This window comes from Solanum stenotomum, chromosome 2, assembly GCF_019186545.1.
Source record: "Solanum stenotomum isolate F172 chromosome 2, ASM1918654v1, whole genome shotgun sequence".
NCBI classification, from domain to species: Eukaryota; Viridiplantae; Streptophyta; class Magnoliopsida; order Solanales; family Solanaceae; genus Solanum; species Solanum stenotomum.
This window is the reverse complement of record NC_064283.1, coordinates 5,826,851-5,847,242: the sequence shown is the minus strand read 5'-3', so window position 1 is coordinate 5,847,242 and position 20,392 is coordinate 5,826,851. Positions and strand designations below refer to the sequence as shown.

Below are 20,392 nucleotides of genomic sequence, written 5' to 3'. Positions count from 1 at the left end.
CAAATTTTATTAACTTAAAATAAATAAAAAATATTTAAAATTTATAATAAAACGCCTAATTAATTTGTCTGAGTGTAAGTATCGAGTAAAAGACAAATATGGATAAGACTTTGTCTAATGTGGCATCCTATTTGACAAGGGGTCAATAAATTCGAATTTTTGATCGCTTTATTTATCGATATAAAGTTGTAAAAAAGTGCTTGGTATTATAAAGGTAAGCTTTATTTATTTGTCTCGTTTGTTGCTTTCTTAAAGCAAAGAAGATAAGTTTTCTAAGGACTTTGACATCAATAAGTATAAAACTCTATGAATTACTTGAAAAAATAGTCATTTTATTAGGAATAATATAGGATTTAAATTTAATAAAAGTAATATTTAAATTTTATTGTTGAATTTTAAAATTATGATTTAAAATTTGATAATGAATAAAATCATATGAAAATTTTAGTTCGATTGAATCTGTCCAACATACTATATGTTTGAACATTTTTAGTGTAAATGAATGTGCCATAATTCTCAGAATCTTATTTAGTCCAAATTAATATAATTAAATTATGTCATAGTCGAAGCTACCAGCTCCAATCCAAAATAATTAACGGTTTAGGTTTGAACATATGAATTAAGAAATTTACTTACTTTTAAAAAATAAGTAGAGTTTTGACTAAAATAATTCTATTTATGATTTTCTTTTCTTTTTAGATTTAACATAACTATCATTAAATTTGTACATTGATTAAGAATACGCTGACAGTAAATTTGGAACAACAATCAAATTCTTTTCTAATTTTGTGAAATACTAATGATTTTGGATCCATCTTTAAAGATTAAAACATTACTTCTTCCATCACATATTAGTTACAGTATTTATTTTTTCTTTTATACTCCCCATAAGAAACCATAAATAAGGATGGATAGTTGCTTACTAATTTATCGTTTAAGAAACTTTTCTAAAACTTTACAAACTTGTTTAAAACTTTTTTAAAAGAATTATTTGTAAGAGTAAATTGGATTAAAAAAAGCATCAATTAATCCTCTCTTGATTTTTTTTCTTTTAAATTGATAGCTATTTTTAATAAGGAAAAATTGTATATAATAGCAAACTAATAATTCAAATTAAATGTCATAACCACAGTTTGATTTAATTGTACCCCATAGCAAATTGTTGCTATTTCGCATCTCTCCCTGGTGAATCTCGCTCGCCACTCTTGGCAGTCTCTCCCTCGCCTCTCTTGCTTTTATACAAACGCAAATGTATAAAATGCGTTTGTGTAACACCCAGTAACTAGAAAAAACTAGAAAGAAGTTAAAAATTAGAAATAGTCATTTTTGGAAAGAATATAAAAATCTGGAAAATTTGTAAGTATGTTAAGTTGGGTTTTTGGTCAACTTCAATCGACCATAAATCCTAGCTCAGAATGAGTTAGGTGTGTTTCCAGATATTGAAGGAAAGATCTTGGAATAATCTTTTCAATACCGCTGAGTTTGCGCGATTCCGAGTTCGTATGAGTGAGATAATCCCATTTGAAGTTGGACTATTCAAATAAGGAAAGTCTAACCCGGAATTTAGAAGGGCATTATGGTCTTTTCCATACCCCATGACTTAATTTCATTTTTGGTAATTTATTGGGGTCTAAACTGATAGGATTCAATTTACGATATTGAGTTAGAGTTTTAAAAAAGAGATAAAAAGGAGGAGAAGGAGCAAAAATCGTCAAGTTCTTCAAGAATCGCTTGTGGATTTCGTCAAGGGGTGATCCCTACGAGGTATGTGAGTTCACACAGCATTGGGTTCGTTCACCCATGCACCAAACATGTTTAATTCAACATGAATTCGTCCTAAAAGTTGCAAGTTTGAATGTTCTTGATGTGTGTTCTTGAATTTTGAATGAGATTGAGGAGTTCTTGAGAGTTTAAGGTCGATTTTAGAGTTGTGTTTGATTATATTCTTGTGTACATATGTTGGGTATCTGAATATAAAGAGAATTGGAGAAAAAGAATCAAATTTAGGTTATTTGGGGTTAGAAAATGAAAATAGAATAAGTCGGCAGAATCTGGGTACCAGGTCCGTGTTGCGGACCTGTTCCTCAGAATTGACAATTTTTCTTCGCGTCGCGGAGTGGTCACAGGACCATTCTGCCTCAAAATTTATTTCGCGACCAAATAATTAAATGCATCTCCGAGTCGCAAACTTGCTTCCAGACAATGATTTCTTGATCTTTTCTCGTGTTTAACTATCTAAAAACACTCCTAAACATCATGAGATCTTTCCTATCACAAATCTCAATCCTTGAATCCATAATTCAATTCAAGGATCAGTTAATAGTCAAGTCAAGAGAAGTTAAATGTCAAGTCAAGAGAAGTTCATAGAGTCTTCCAAAAGTCTTTTACAAATGATTTAACTTTGTTTTAAGACTTGAGTTTTGAGTTGAGTAAAGAGTAAAGTTGAGTTCATTTCTTCAAAGTATATGGGGACTATGTATTCCCAAAGAGTTAAAATGTTTTCACATTTAAACAAGAAAAGGAAACCTTGATTTACAAAGAGCCTTTGAGCTAGTTTTCAGTAAAGAATAAATTATTTCACAATTAAGCAAGGGAGAAAACTTNTGTACATATGTTGGGTATCTGAATCTAAAGAGAATTGGAGAAAAAGAATCAAATTTAGGTTATTTGGGGTTAGAAAACGAAAAAGGAATAAGTCAGCAGAATCTGGGTACCAGGTTCGTGTCGCGGACCTGCTCCTCAGAACTGACAATTTTTCTTCGTGTCGCGGAGCGGTCACGGACCATTCTGCCTCAAAATTTATTTCGCGACCAAATAATTAAATGCATTTCTGAGTCGCAAACTTGCTTCCAGACAATGATTTCTTGATCTTTTCTCGTGTTTAACTATCTAAAAACACTCCTAAACATCATGAGATCTTTCCTATCACAAATCTCAATCCTTGAATCCATAATTCAATTCAAGGATTAGTTAAGAGTCAAGTCAAGAGAAGTTAAATGCCAAGTCAAGAGAAGTTCATAGAGTCTTCCAAAAGTCTTTTACAAATGATTTAACTTTGTTTTAAGACTTGAGTTTTGAGTTGAGTAAAGAGTAAAGTTGAGTTCATTTCTTCAAAGTATATGAGAAAGAGTTAAAATGTTTTCACATTTAAACAAGAAAAGGAAACCTTGATTTACAAAGAGCCTTTGAGCTAGTTTTCAGTAAAGAATAAATTATTTCACAATTAAGCAAGGGAGAAAACTTTGATTTCCAAGAATAGCCTTTGAGCTAAGTTTTTGAGCAATTATCTCAAATCACAGAAAAAAAGTATGTTTTTAAACATAAGAGCTACTATCATATTTTGGGAGTAGTATTGAGCACCGATATGGGGGAGAGTTCAGACAACTCACAGCCCCCATAAACCATATAGCCATCATGGGTAGAAAAGAGTCATACTTTTTAGATGATTTCGTGCTTTTTAGCATAGACTAGTGGATCCACTTAGTAGTTCAGGTTCTATACCCTTGGCAAGATATAGGACGGCCCTGGAAGCATGAGGCAAAACGTTGTATCATCACAATAGCTCTTACGTGATGATTGTCGGTTAGAGAAACTCCCACAAAAGTAATTATATTCTTATATACACAGTTTATTTGTATTTTACATACATTTCAGAGTTATAGTGTATCTTTGCATACACACAGAGTATTATTGTATTTCCAAATACACAAAGTTGACATACATGTTTTAAACATCGATTCTTTATATTGCACTTGTTTTATACTGCTTTATATTGAAATGAGTTCAGTTGAGTTGAGCCAGGTAAGTTCTTCAGTTCCTTTCAACCTTATGTCTTGTTTTAAAATTCCCCTCACATACTCGTATATTTAATGTACTGATGCCATTTGGTCTGCATCTTATTATGATGCAGACACAGGTAATCAGGATCATCCTCCAGCGCCTTGTTGATCCAGTTGAGCATTCAGAGTCAGTTGGTGAGCCTCTTGCTTTCCGGAAGGCTCCTTTGTTATCATTTGCTTTTTAGTATTTCATTTGTTAGGATGATCGGGGGTCTTGTCCCGACATCCATCTTAGTTGTTTTAGAGGTTTCATAGACAGTCAGATGTTAGTTCTTTAGTCTTTTCATTTTTATTCTATTATGTTGAGACTTGAGTTTACCTTATTGGCCCGTTGAATGTTCCTTTATAACATTCTAGTTTATTACATAGATTTATCTTTGTTGAGTATAAGTCTTCCGCTGAGTAAGTAAGTCAGGCCAAGGGTTTGCTTGGGGCCAGCAATGGTTCTCGAGTGCTAGTCCCGTCCATGTGTAGGCTCGGGGCGTGACAGTTTGTGTTTGCATAAACCGAGAGAAAATTGTATATATACATATATTTTCGTTCCCCTCTCCCCCCTCTCCCAGATCTCGCTTGCCACTCTCACTTTATACAAACACAAATGTATAAATTGCGTTTGTGTTTGTATAAAGCGAAAGAAAACTGTATATACAAACACAAATACATATATTTTCGTCCCATACACTTATGATTATACAAATACAGATCTTCTCATGCCCAATTTTCTTTTGTCTTTCTCTCTTTTCTTGTTGTATACAAATACAGATTATACAATTGATTTTTTTGTATATGTATACCGAAACAGATCATACAATTGCTTCTTTTGTATATATGTATAGCAAAATATACATATCAATGGCCATAGCAAACATAAAGTTTGCTATGAAGCGCAATTATGCAAACTATAACTGCATACAAATATGATTTTGTGTTTGTTATATGTGAAAGTTGCTCTTTTAATAATGTGACAATCAATACTGGACGGAGGAAGTAGGTATTTTGGACCAGAGGAAGTAAAAAAATTGCTATACTACTGTGTTCAATACAGTAAAATAGAGAGAAAAAACATATAAACTGGAAAACAAAAAAATAAAAATCTTATTAAAAATATAAACAAATATACAGACCACATTTTTTTGTGTTCTTAAATAATTAACTCTGTTATTGTACTTGGGTTTTGAATCATTTCCTCGTAGGATAAAATGAATATACCTATTGTAAGAGTGACGGTACTTCAAATGCTCACAACTTTGTCGAATTCAATGTCAGTTTCAAATCACATACAAACTCAATATTGTTTGTAAGAAAATATGCAATAGTAATTTCAGATGCAGAAAAATGAAATGGAAAACTTTCTTCTCTCCTCTTTATTAGCTAGAAAAAATGCTTCTAAATATATGTACGCTAATTTTTTATTTTACAACCAATAAGTTCCTATAAACAAAAACTTAGCCTGAATTTTTAAAATTTTTCTTCATTTCTTCTTCACACCAACACTTCAACACTTAACTCTGTCAAAATCTATTAAAAGTGTTGAGTGTTTTACTAATAGGAAACCACCATGACCTCAATTTGCACTTTTGCTTTTCATCCACTTTTATTATTATTCAGTGCCCTATTAGGTTGAAGTTCATGATAATTTTAAAACTAATTAAATAATCTAAGTTTGTGCAAAAAAAAAAAACCATTAACATAGAATTGCCAACTCCAATATGGAATAGTAATAATAAATGTTTTAATAGGAATAAGAATTATATTCCCAAAATTATCATTACAAATTGACTTTGCTAAAGCTAAAATCCTATTCATTCCTTTACACAAAGAAAGAAAAAAGCAATAAAGAAAGAAAGATAATTAAAGGGAATACAAATGTGCTCTGGGACGCGGCCTACCGCAACATAAACTTCACATTAAAAGTTTAAAAAGAATTATTTGCCTATCTTTTAGGGCCTTAATCACAACTTGAATATTTTGTCATACTAATTAAAGTCGAAATAGACAATTCTTAGCTTGTTGTTGAGTTTTCGGAGGATTTTGTAAAGTAATATCGATAAAAAAATGAATCTTATTATTCAGGATCTCATTCTGAAACATGCAATATAATATCATTATTGTCAAATCTCAAGTGAAACAACGAATCGGAATATAACTTTAAATAAAAATATTATAATTAATAGGACTTGAACGCGAAGAACTATCAAAAACTATATAAGATGTAATACACCATCAATCTATATGTATGTGTGTGAAAGTCATTAATTTTTTTAAAAAAAGAAAATTGTATTTTTTAAAAGAAATAGTAGAAGACTCCCACGTGTATATATGATGACCTCATAGTTGTTATATATCAACCTAAATCTTTTTTTTTTCTTTTTGGTAATAATATCAACCAAAAAAAAAATCATTCTTTCAACAAGAGTGGATATATCTTTAATCACGTCCACTATTGAGTATCTTATCCATTAGATATTCCCATTTACGTATGATCTTTTATAATATATGGTGCCCGACTAATATAATATTCCTTATGTTACTGATCGGTTAAATTACCATGAAAATTTTTGTCAAAAACGTTTTAAAAATACTTTCCATAGGAAATTTAATATTTTTNAAAGTCATTAATTTTATTTTTTAAAAGAAAATTGTATTTTTTAAAAGAAATAGTAGAAGACTCCCACGTATATATGATGACCTCATAGTTGTTATATATCAACCTAAATCTTTTTTTTTCTTTTTGGTAATAATATCAACCAAAAAAAATCATTCTTTCAACAAGAGTGGATATATCTTTAATCACGTCCACTATTGAGTATCTTATCCATTAGATATTCCCATTTACGTATGATCTTTTATAATATATGGTGCCCGACTAATATAATATTCCTTATGTTACTGATCGGTTAAATTACCATGAAAATTTTTGTCAAAAACGTTTTAAAAATACTTTCCATAGGAAATTTAATATTTTTAATAGAATTTTCGCAAAAATCTAGGTCAAGAAATTCCCATTTTTTAATTTATGCGAGAAAGAAAAGAATCATATTATTTCTATGGTCAACACTAAGTTGAAAGTTGTATACAATATTCTTTATTACCACTGATACGATATAATTGTGAGAAAATTAAAATAATAGTCAAACACAAATAACTGAAAGGATAAGAGGTGAAAAGGGTAAAAAGATTCTTTAGTACTGTAAAACCAAACACTATGGGTGTGTTTGGTACAAAGAAAAACATATTTCTAGAAAAAAAAAATTAATATTGGATTGATTGAAATTTTTGAAAAATATTTATTTTAGAAAAATAAATTTCCTTAAAAAATTTGAAACACAACTTGAAATAGGAAAAACAAGTTTACATACGACATTTCAGAGTTGATTGTATCTTCTTCATTTTTCAACATACTCCATCTTCACCTTTATTCCTCAACGTGATTATCTCTCATTACATTTATCTAGATTATATATAAAAATAGGATTTTTTTTACTTATATATCAAATAAATAAGAAATTCGCTTATTTTCGTGCAAAACATTTTTCATAATGCAACTTCATCCAAACACACCATAAATTGTCAAATATTCCACGTGGTCCTTTCTAATGTATTATGAGATATCCTGATAAATTTCGTATACGCAAGACAGATTCAAGCTTATCCAACCTTGCTAAGTTTTGTCGATATACATTTGATATTCAAAACTCACTGTTTATATTAATTTTGATTTGTATTACGCAGAATTCACTAAAAAAAATATTCCTCCTTACTAGGTGTCACTTCAATTTTAAACCAGGATTTGGCTGGACGTAACTCTTTTAGCTCCATCGGTAATAATTAGAAGACAAAATGTATTCTCGTACAAGTTGCACAACAAGGGGTGGGGGCGGGGGGATGGAGTAGATACTCTTTATCTTTAATTCTAAGATTATAGGCTTCAATCATCGCGATATAAAAAATGTGAAAGTTTCTTGGGAGGGGGTTGAAAAATGTCTATTTTTAAGGAGTATGAACTAAGGTTCAACATAGAATTATAAATACACATCCTTATTTTTAATAAGAAATATCTTAAGAGTACATGTTTATTTTTTTTATTTTTTTCTTTCTGGATGGTATTTCAAATGCGTAGGTGGAGCAAAGGGACAAGAGTACAAATTGATTTACATTGTCCACGCTTATACAAATTCAGTATTTTGCCAATGGATTTTTGTCTCATAGATAAAATGCACTATTAAAGGAGATCTTTTAGTAGGCGTTTGAGTATAGGATTTGGGATTTTATATTTGAAGGTTTGCTTTGTATTAGCATTTGTTTAAAAATATGTGAATACAATTTTAATTTTCAATTTAATATTATGATTTGAAAATTATAAAACTATGTGTAATTGAAAGTTTGTAATTTTATGAAATTGCAAATATATGTTGATTTATAAAAGAAGCATGGTGATATCTTGTTTATGAACTATTATTTGTTCATTTGGTAGATTATATAAGAGTTAAAAGAGAAGTTCCTGATAGTTTTTCCAAATTATGGTAGAAAAATACAACTTAAAAAATCTAAATTATAGGTCCAAACATATTTCAANGGCGGGGGGATGGAGTAGATACTCTTTATCTTTAATTCTAAGATTATAGGCCGCAATCATCGCGATATAAAAAATGTGAAAGTTTCTTGGGAGGGGGTTGAAAAATGTCTATTTTTAAGGAGTATGAACTAAGGTCCAACATAGAATTATAAATACACATCCTTATTTTTAATAAGAAATATCTTAAGAGTACATGTTTATTTTTTTTATTTTTTTCTTTCTGGATGGTATTTCAAATGCGTAGGTGGAGCAAAGGGACAAGAGTACAAATTGATTTACATTGTCCACGCTTATACAAATTCAGTATTTTGCCAATGGATTTTTGTCTCATAGATAAAATGCACTATTAAAGGAGATCTTTTAGTAGGCGTTTGAGTATAGGATTTGGGATTTTATATTTGAAGGTTTGCATTGTATTAGCATTTGTTTAAAAATATGTGAATACAATTTTAATTTTCAATTTAATATTATGATTTGAAAATTATAAAACTATGTGTAATTGAAAGTTTGTAATTTTATGAAATTGCAAATATATGTTGATTTATAAAAGAAGCATGGTGATATCTTGTTTATGAACTATTATTTGTTCATTTGGTAGATTATATAAGAGTTAAAAGAGAAGTTCCTGATAGTTTTTCCAAATTATGGTAGAAAAATACAACTTAAAAAATCTAAATTATAGGTCCAAACATATTTCAACTTGAAATCAACATAATCAAATCAAGGATTTCAAATCATAATTTAAAATCGTGTCCAAACAAGTCATTGGATATTCTAAGAATGATAAAAATTGCACAACTTAATTATGAATGGACCACCTCAATCATCATTTAAAAATAAACATCAATTATATGCAACATAAGCAGATAATAAACTTTTGATATAACATGCTTAAATGGAGGTCGACAATATAAATACACTTATCCAAGAAAACAAGAACAAAACGGGATAATATAGTACAAACAAAAATAATCATGTAAGTTTCCTTCTATAATCTAATACTTACTATCATTAATAGGAATGAATAAAATGACCCCTCGATAAGATCATTAGCTATTAAAATAACCGTCAGAATTTAAAATTTATGAAATCACATTTACAATTGAGCTATAATTTATTTTCATTACTGAACATGCAATTAAATTTGTATGCATGTTTAACGAATTCCCACGTGTATATATGATGACCTCATAGTTGTTATATATCAACCTAAATATTTTTTCTTTCTTTTTGGTAATAATATCAACCAAAAAAAAAAATCATTCTTTCAACAAGAGTGGATATATCTTTAATCACGTCCACTATTGAGTATCTTATCCATTAGATATTCCCATTTACGTATGATCTTTTATAATATATGGCGCTCGACTCATATAGTATTCCTTCTGTTACTGTTCGGTTAAATTACGATGAAGAATTTGTCAAAAACGTTTTAAATATACTTTCCATTGGAAGTTCAATATTTTTAATAGAATTTTCGCGAAAATCTACGTCAAGATATTCTCATTAATTAATTTATGCGAGAAAGAAAAGAATCATATTATTTCTATGGTCAACACTAAGTTGAAAGTTGTATACAATATTCTTTATTACCATTGATACGATATAATTGTGAGAAAGTTAAAATAATAGTCAAATACAAATAACTGAAAGGATAAGAGGTGAAAAGGGTAAAAAGATTCTTTAGTACTGTAAAACCAAACACTATGGGTGTGTTTGGTACAAAGAAAAACATATTTCTAGAAAAAAAAAATTAATATTGGATTGATTGAAATTTTTGAAAAGTATTTATTTTAGAAAAATAAATTTCCTTAAAAAATTTGAAACACAACTTGAAATAGGAAAAACAAGTTTACATACGACATTTCAGAGTTGATTGTATCTTCTTCATTTTTCAACATACTCCATCTTCACCTTTATCCCTCAACGTGATTATCTCTCATTACATTTGTCTAGATTATATATAAAAATAGGAATTTTTTTAATTATATATCAAATAAATAAGAAATTCGCTTATTTTCGTGCAAAACATTTTTCATAATGCGACTTCATCCAAACACACCATAAATTGTCAAATATTCCACGTGGTCCTTTCTAATGCATTATGAGATATCCAGATAAATTTCGTATACGCAAGACAGATTCAAGCTTATCCAACCTTTCTAAGTTTTGTCGGTATACAATTTGATATTCGAAACTCATTGTTTATATTAATTTTGATTTGTATTACGCAGAATTCACTAAAAAAACTTCCTCCTTACAAGGTGTCGCTTCAATTTTAAACCAAGATTTGGCTGGACGTAACTCTTTTAGCTCCATCGGTAATAATTAGAAGACAAAATGTATTCCCGTACAAGTTGTACAACAAGGGGCGGGGGCGGGGGGATGGAGTAGATACTCTTTATCTTCAATTCTAAGATTATAGGCTTCAATTATCGCGATATAAAAAATGTGAGTTTCTTGGGAGGGGGTTGAAAAATGTCAATTTTTAAGGAGTATGAACTAAGGTCCAACATAGAATTATAAATACACATCCTTATTTTTAATAAGAAATATCTTAAGAGTACATGTCTATTTTTAAAAAAAAATTCTTTCTGGATGATATTTCAAATGCGTAGGTGGAGCAAAGGGACAAGAGTACAAATTGATTTACATTGTCCACGCTTATACAAATTCAGTATTTTGCCAATGGATTTTTGTCTCATAGATAAAATGCACTATTAAAGGGAGTCAATTTCCTAAATGATCATTCAAGTTTAGGGAATTGTCTTGAAATATCATTTATGTTTCATTTAGGACCAAAATATCACTCAACTATCACTATTTTCCTCCAAATATACTTGACACTCCAAAAGCCTCACTCTCTCCTAGTTGGCATGACATGTCATTAAATTATTTTTTTTAATAATAGACTAATTCAATTCATTAAACTCATTTAACTAAAATAATGATCATATTTTCATATTTAAAAAATCTTTTATCATAATTATTTTTTTTACTTTTTTATGCGATGAGGAATAGTTTTTTAAAACTTACCATAATATCATCAATTTTGAATAATTATAAACACATATAATCAAAAAAATATTGAGATATAAATCACTTATGAATGTCAACTTACATCAATTAATCATATATTATATAATGGATCAATAATATTAAAGGTCAATTAACTATTAAAAAATAATTAATTGGGTGCTTTGAAATCCATATATACTTACAATATCTTTTTTGAAAAGAAAATAGAAAGTGAATATTATTTATATTAGAAAATTAAATTTGATCTTTATATATCAGTATATTAATCTCATATAATATGTATATTATTGAATTAAAATAGGCAATTCAATTAATTATTACTTGTATTTCATAAATTTGGGATGAGATAAGAATATATATATATATATTGGTGTTTAATTGTATGAGAAGTTAAATTATATAAAACAGAATAAAAGTAAAAAAAAATTAAATTAAAAAAAAAAAGTTAAATAATAATTTTCTCTTTCATACCAACTTTTTTGTCAACCTTACAAATTTATTTGAATACTTTTATGAAAAAAATTGCTTAAAATTTTCAAATAATTTACTTAGGAATTTTAAAAATTACCATGTAATAATTGCACATAGAGGTTTTTTTTATTGAATTTTGTTTGGTAAAAAAAAAAAAAGAATTAGATTTTTTAATTTTTTTTTATAATCTTCATAAATTCTCATGTAATTTATATATTTGTTTTGTAGAGTCATAAGTTTGATGAATTAAATAGGTCAATTATTTTTTTAAATGATGATTTAATGACATGACCTATCAACTAGAATAGAAGGAGACTTTTGAGGTATTTAGTATTGTTTTTTGGATAAAAATATAATATTATTCACTATTGTAAGCATGAATTTCAAAATACATATTAATATTGTTGTAATAGTTAATTGACCTTTAATATTATTGATTCAATACACAATTTATGATTAATTGATGTAAGTTAGCATTCATAACTTATTTGTATATCAATATTTTTTTGAATGTATGTGTTTATAAGTATTCAAAATTGGTGATATTATAGTACGTTTTAAAAACCTATTCTTCATAACATAAAAAAATAAAAAGTTTAATTATGATAAATGATTCTTAAGTATGAAAATTTATTCTTAATAAACTAATATATCTTCTTTTTTTAAAATATGATCATTATTTTAGTTAAATGAGTTTAATGAATTAAATTAGTCTATTATTAAAAAAAAGATTTTAATGACATGTCATGCCAACTAGGAGAGAGTGGGGCTTTTGGAGTGTCAAGTATATTTGGAGGAAAATAGTGATAGTTGAGTGATATTTTGGTCCTAAATAAAACATAAATGATATTTCAAGTCAATTCCCTAAACTTGGGTGACCTTTGAGTATAGGATTTGGGATTTTATATTTGAAGGTTTGCTTTGTAATTAGCATTTGTTTAAAAATATGTGAATACAATTTTAATTTTCAAATTAATATTATGATTTGAAAATTATAAAATTATGTATAATTGAAAGTTTGTAATTTTATGAAATCACAAATATATGTTGATTTATAAAAGAAGCATGGTGATATCTTGTTTATGAACTATTATTTGTTCATTTGGTAGATTATATAAGAGTTAAAGAGAAGTTCCTGATAGTTTTTCCAAATTATAGTAGAAAAATACAACTTAAAAAATCTAAATTATAGGTCCAAACATATTTCAACTTGAAATCAACATAATCAAATCAAGGATTTCAAATCATAATTTAAAATCTTGTCCAAACAAGCCATTGGATATTCTAAGAATGATAAAAATTGCACAACTTAATTATGGATGGATCACCTCAATCATCATTTAAAAATAAACATCAATTATATGCAACATAAGCAGATAATAAACTTTTGATATAACATGCTTAAATGGAGGTCGACAATATAAATACACTTATCCAAAAAAACAAGAACAGAACGGGATAATACAGTACAAACAAAAATAATCACGTAAGTTTCCTTCTATAATCTAATACTTACTATCATTAATAGGAATGAATAAAATGACCCCTCGATAAGATCATTAGCTACTAAAGTAACCGTCAGAATTTAAAATTTATGAAATCACATTTACAATTGAGCTATAATTTATTTTCATTACTGAACATGCAATTAAATTTGTATACATGTTTAACGAATTTCCTGGTACAAATATATAATCAAAACAAAAAAAAAAATATTGAATTCGTCAAAATTCATACTTAATACTGTAATATGTCCCATGTTGGAGGCTCAAGTAAAGTCGTTTACTTATGTTTTCTCATATGAATCTTTTATCTCCGACTAGCTAACACATTTCAACAAAAAAATGTTGTCTGACTGAGTTTCACTGAAAAATAATCACCAAATACATACTGAATAGTATTTCAAAAATACACAAACTTGAAAATATTACAACAAAAAATATCAATTTAGTATTATTAGAAGAAAACGTTACGATCTCTTTTACATAGCTAAATACAAGTTTGTTGGTAAAAATACCATGAAGTACGGTCGAAATAAAATGAATAAAAAAATATTCAGACTGAAGCACATATATCTATCTAAACTGATAGTATTCCTATAAAATTCTAGGTAATTAAGCCACTAATTAAAGACTGATATCTGAGAATATGATCAAATTAACAAAATCTTGATGAATAAATCCATGCAAAAACATATATAAATGAGATACAGTATATTTGGACAGCTCTTGATGAGTATAAAGGGCTTTCTATATATATTATGTATATAGATATATATTCTCTTTAGGGGTTGCAAGTGGAGGGTATAAACATAAAGCTTCTTTCTTTTCTATCTCTCACTTTCAATACATCAAGCACCAAAATGTTCCTATCAATCTTCCCATTTATATATCTCTTCACCACAATCTCTTCTACCACAACCAAAAAATAACCACTTTTATTTCCTTCCTCTCTAAGAAAAAAACAATTTAATACAAATGACTATTCAAAAAATTATCACCCTTGTGTTAATTTTTCTTACTTTGACGTCCACTTTTGTTCAAGGTGATCAATCTCAGTTCTTTGTACTCATGAAGAAATTTGTCACAGGAAGTTCTTTGTCTAATTGGGATATTGGAAAACCAATTTGTCAATACAAAGGTGTCGGTTGTGATGAAAGGGGAGACGTTATCAAAATTAACATATCGGCCTGGTATTTATCAGGCCAATTTCCAAGTGATGTGTGTAGTTATTTGCCAAGATTGAAAAGTCTTCATATTGGTCATAATAATTTCCAAGGTGGTTTTCCTAAGTACCTAACAAATTGTTCTTTTTTGGAAGAATTGAACATGACTAAAACATCACTTACAGGACAAATTCCTGATTTGTCACCATTACAATCTTTGAAACTACTTGATCTTTCATGTAATCAATTGACAGGGGATTTTCCTTTGTCAATTATTAATCTCACCAACTTAGTTATCCTGAATTTCAATGAAAATCGCCATTTCAATCCGTGGCGATTACCAGAGGACATTTCCAGGCTTATAAATCTCAAGTGGATGATTTTAACAGCATGTAATATGCATGGGACAATTCCAGTGTCAATAAGTAACATGACTTCTCTTGTTGATCTTGAATTGAGCGCAAATCACCTTGTTGGTAAGGTGCCTAGAGAACTCGGGCAGCTGAAGAATTTGAAACTCCTTGAGCTTTTTTACAACTTACTTGATGGTGAAATCCCCGCGGAGCTAGGGAATTTGACAGAACTTGTGGACTTAGACATGTCCGCGAATAATTTCACAGGGAGAATTCCAGAGTCCATAAGCCGGCTTCCTAAGCTGGAAGTGTTGCAGCTTTACCATAACGCGCTATCAGGAGAGTTTCCAGCAGCACTTGCTAATTCAACAACTTTAACTATCCTGTCTCTTTATGACAATCTGTTTACAGGAGAAGTTCCACAACACTTTGGTCTTTCATCAGCTTTGTTGGCATTAGACTTGTCAGAAAATCAATTTTCTGGAAAGCTACCGCCTTTTCTGTGTAGTGGAGGTAAATTGAGTTATATTCTTTTACTTCAAAACATGTTCTCAGGTGAACTGCCTGATGGATATGTGAAATGTCAGTCTGTTCTTCGCTTTCGAGTGAATTACAATCAGTTGGAGGGAAGAATACCACAAGAGCTTTTTACTCTTCCACATGTTTCAATCATTGATTTGAGCTATAATCATTTTAGTGGTCCAATTCCAACAACAATTGGAAGTGCTAGGAATTTATCAGAATTGTTTATGCAAAGTAACAAGCTTTCAGGTTTGCTTCCTTATGAAATATCTACATCTTCTAATCTTGTGAAGCTTGATCTTAGCAATAACCTTTTGTATGGTCCAATTCCTTCTGAAATTGGTGGTTTAAAAAGCCTCAATTTGTTACTCTTGCAAGGTAACAAGTTCAATTCTTCAATCCCCGAGTCACTTTCTTCGCTTAAATATCTCAACTATCTTGATCTGTCTAACAATCTTTTGATAGGAAAGATCCCTGAGAGCCTAGGTGAATTGTTACCAAACTCCATGAACTTGTCAAACAACTTACTTTCCGGTGCTATACCTCTTTTGTTTATAAAAGGAGGTGTTTTGGAAAGTTTTTTAGGCAATCCAGGACTTTGTGTCCCTACCTCTTTGAACTCAACAAACACAAGTTTTCAAACATGTTCACATAGCTATAACCATAAGAAGAGGAACAACATTGTTTGGGTTATTGGGACATCGGTGGGGATAGTCATTGTTGGATTAGTCTTGTTTATCAAACGATGGTTTGGTAACAAAAAGGCGGTGATGGAACAGGATGATCATTCATTGTCATCATCATTTTTCTCCTATGATGTTAAGAGTTTCCATCGATTGAGTTTTGATCAACGTGAGATCTTTGAAGCTATGGTTGAGAAGAATATTGTTGGATATGGAGGGTCAGGGGCTGTCTATAAGATCGAGTTGAGTAACGGAGGAGTAGTTGCTGCAAAGAAGCTGTGGAGTCACAAACATAAGCATTCTGTTTCTGAGGATAAATTGGTTTTGGATAAGGAACTTAAGACAGAAGTTGAGACTCTTGGTAACATAAGGCACAAAAACATTGTGAAATTGTACTGTTATTTCTCAAGTTTGGATTGCAGCTTGTTGGTTTATGAATACATGCCTAATGGAAACCTTTGGCATGCTCTTCATGGTGGGAAGTTCGTGTTGGATTGGCCTATTCGTCATCAAATTGCACTCGGAATAGCTCAAGGATTGGCCTATCTTCACCATGATCTTATGCCACCGATTATTCATAGAGATATCAAATCCACCAACATCCTCCTGGATATTGATTATCAACCAAAAGTCGCGGATTTTGGTATAGCCAAAGTGTTGCAAGCCAGAGGAGGCAAAGATTCCAGCACCACGGTCATCGCAGGAACTTATGGTTACTTGGCACCAGGTATAGTTTTCCCAATTCATATTTGTTACTTCAATCTTTGCAATCTTGATTGAGTAGATTAAATTAAATCCTTTATGTGCAAATAGTTGAAGTGGCCTAATGTTACTCTAAATTGGCCATTTAATATAGTCATTGCCTAACATTAAGAGTATATTTGACCCTTCCTTTTCCGTTCTTAATTATGTGTGTAAAAAACATCACATATGCTCAAGTTTCTTGATTGAACTTTCATTTAACACATGTTTAAGTGTTCAAATTAGGCTAATGTTACTCAACTTTGGTGTAACAGAGTATGCATATTCTTCAAAGGCAACTACAAAGTGTGATGTGTATAGTTTTGGAGTTGTTCTAATGGAATTGATTACTGGAAAGAAGCCAGTGGAGCCAGAATTTGGAGACAACAAGAACATTGTTTATTGGGTATCAACAAAAGTGGAGACTAAAGAAGGTGCATTTGAAGTATTGGATAAAAAAGTCTCAGATTCTTTCAAAGAGGACATGATTAAGGTTCTACGTATAGCTATACGTTGTACGTATAGTACACCAACACTTCGTCCTACCATGAATGAAGTTGTTCAGTTGCTAATCGAAGCGGATCCTTGCAAGTTCAATTGTTGCAACATGTCAAATAAGAAGAAGAATGACACACAAGATCAACTGATCAATAAGCCACCAAAGAACATATATGAGTTGTAAAATATTTAGTGTATCAAATTAGTATACAAGGTATATAGAATATGTGTACTCATGAGATATTACACCCTCAAAAGAATCAGTCTTTATGTTTTCTAATAAATGCTACTACTTTTTATTATTAGTATATAGATTCTCCAATTAGTGTTACTTTGCTTTTTTATATTTTTCGCCTGTTGTAAGTCTTTGGGAATTTTATGAAATACAACAGCTTTATTGTAACGCATAGAATATTTGTATTATGGAGTTCTTGTTGGATATTCCAAGTCAATCGCTCGTGGGGATGTGGTTCTTTTTTACTCGCTCGGCAATCCTTATATTTAGAGCTAGATTTTAGAGATATCAGAACTAAACTCATTGCAATTCTTGATTTACCTGATGTTAAATCATCATATTATGTTATTCATGCTTCAGTTGTCACCTCGGGGCATTGACCCACAAGATGGAAATAATAGTCATTCCTTTAAGAAATTTTGTTTTTTCTTCTCTTTTTTTTTATGAGATTGTCCAATAAAAGAGGTCACACTCAAAAGGAAGAGAAGGTGCTGATTCAAAGAGCTTTTCTTTTGTGCATGAAAGTGGGGTTTCTGATTCCAAACTTTAAAATATAAATAATTTTTGTTTATGGAGGGACCTATTTACCATATATATAGTATATATATAAATAATTTTTGTTTATGGAGGGACCTATTTACCATATATATAATATTTAATACAGTATATATATTCCATCAAAAAGGAAAATGTTAATGATTGATTGATGAGAATCATCTTTGTCTCCATTTTAGCAAAGGTACACTCATAAAAAGAACAAAAAAAAAGAGTTAAAAGAAATCTCTTCCCTTGTTTTTTTTAAGTTGAACTCTACTATTTTTGTTGAAATATAAATGTGAGGACAAAGTTATGTAAAATAATTAAGTTGATGGTGTTCCACGAATCTCCACTTGCAAAATGTATATATTATTATTCTTTTGAGTGGGAAATAGGATTCTTAATTTTGAAGTCATTTAACATCCTTTGATTAGCCCTATACACTAGGAACAATAACTAGGAGACTTTTTTTAGACATTAAATAAATCAACTTGAGATGTTAAAATATCGAACATATATTGTGTTGGGATAGTTAGGATTCTTTCTTTCTTAATCAGATTTTTTTTGTATGAAGCTTGGGTATAGAATAAATTCTATTTGGAGTGTATCCTCAATAAATAGGTCCTACAATGCACAAACAAAAAATAATCAAATTTTAATGTAGATATCAAACACCAGATGAAAAACCAATAAAAAACTTGAGGTGTTTAATAAGTCGGTAATCATGAGTATCATATTAGTATTTATAATTATAATTATTTTATAAGTGATCTGACTAAATTATTATTTTTTGTCATTACACGTGTGTTCTTTTGAGTTGGTTAAGTGGTAAGGTGGGTCCTCAATAAGAAGAATATGTTTTTTAAGTGCTGAAAAAAATGCAAATTCGATTTAAAAAAAGGTTTCCTTTTAGGCATGGTGGTGAATGCATAAAACAAATTAAAAGGTTCAAATGATTCTTCAATGGAATAATTCCTCTTCCATGGAACTTTACCTACAGCAAGTTTATGATGCAATAATTCATAACTTTACAATTCCTTCTTTTTTTAAAAAGAAAATAGAATAAAATAAAGAGGGTAATAATGACAACTTTCACTACTTTCCAATTTCACCTCCTTTCTTCAATGAATATCCAAAGGTATTAGATTAAAGAATGTGGTGCAGGCTACTCCTCTGTTAATCAGAGGTCTCAGGTTTAAGCTTTGAGTATGTAAAAATCCTTACACATTGCGAATTCGAAATAGTTAGACTCCAATGTGGATACCAGACACCTAGTAGAAATAAAAAAAATCCAAAGGGGAAGGTGCCACGTACCTACTGATGCTATTGTTTTACTGCTTTAAATTAAAAAAAAAAAAGTGGCAATATGGATTCAAACTCAAGATAAAATGTTTGCAACAAATTTTTTTGAAATAAATTGCATCACAAAATAATTTATTTATCAAGGTTATATGTACAATTCTGTGTCTCTTGATTCCTCTTTATTGATTTTTTTTTCGTGATTTCAAGATTGAAGCATCGTGTTTTTCGAAGGTATGATGATGTTGACCTTATTTGATCGCTAAGAATCTCAAACAACACTTTGGTATCTCGAGTTGATCTTGAGGAAGAATGTCTTTTAATCACTTCGATTTTGAGTAAGATAAAAAAAAATTCGTATCGATTTGTACAATATTTATACATGAAAATTGTGAGAGAAATTCTAAGGCTTGAACGAGATATACATATTTATACAGTTCTTGTACACAAAAACCTTAGCAAATTTTTGTATATATTTTGAAAAAGAACTCCTATTATGTTTGGTAGACGAAAGTCGTGAAATTTGCTCTAGTGGTTGAGCACCTTCACCATCAACCGATAAATTAAGGTTCGGGTCATGTTGGAGAACACTTTCACCATCAACCAATATGTATGAATCTAGTTTCGTACATATTCAATGTATGTGTGATTCATCCCTGTAAAAATTCAGTCACTACGAAATAATGGGCCAGCAAGTTCGAGTGTGGCCCAAATGAGTTTAAGGGTAAGAGGACAGAAAATTTTCAATTTATTTGACAAGTTGTTGTCATGTAGTTTGATTTTACAATTAAAATTCCTCTATTTTTTCAATTGTATATAGGTAAGTGGTAACTAAAAGGAGGATATTTGTGGAATTTTATCCATGGAAAACTGAACAATGCATACTAAAGGTATATATGGATATGCGATATACAATCATAATTTGAAATTAGAT

The 20,392-nt window shown here is 29.7% G+C and overlaps 2 protein-coding genes across 2 annotated transcripts in view; both read left to right on the top strand.

Moving 5' to 3' along the window:
- LOC125857041 (ergosterol biosynthetic protein 28) overlaps nt 1-20,392 on the top strand; it is a 257,213-nt gene that overhangs the window by 72,332 nt on the left and 164,489 nt on the right. The window lies entirely within an intron of this gene.
- On the top strand, nt 14,326-17,695 carry LOC125857024 (receptor protein-tyrosine kinase CEPR1). Its single transcript, XM_049536693.1, has 2 exons — nt 14,326-16,875; nt 17,165-17,695. Exons 1-2 carry the CDS (start codon nt 14,403-14,405, stop codon nt 17,569-17,571), a joined length of 2,880 nt encoding a protein of 959 aa, XP_049392650.1. The 5' UTR covers nt 14,326-14,402; the 3' UTR covers nt 17,572-17,695.

Bases quoted from the DNA above. Each gene is read 5' to 3' on its own strand.
- LOC125857024 (XM_049536693.1), top strand. From the start codon at position 14,403: ATGACTATTCAAAAAATTATCACCCTTGTGTTAATTTTTCTTACTTTG. The intron at 16,876-17,164 runs GTATAGTTTTCC...TTGGTGTAACAG, and splicing joins TTATGGTTACTTGGCACCAG to AGTATGCATATTCTTCAAAG.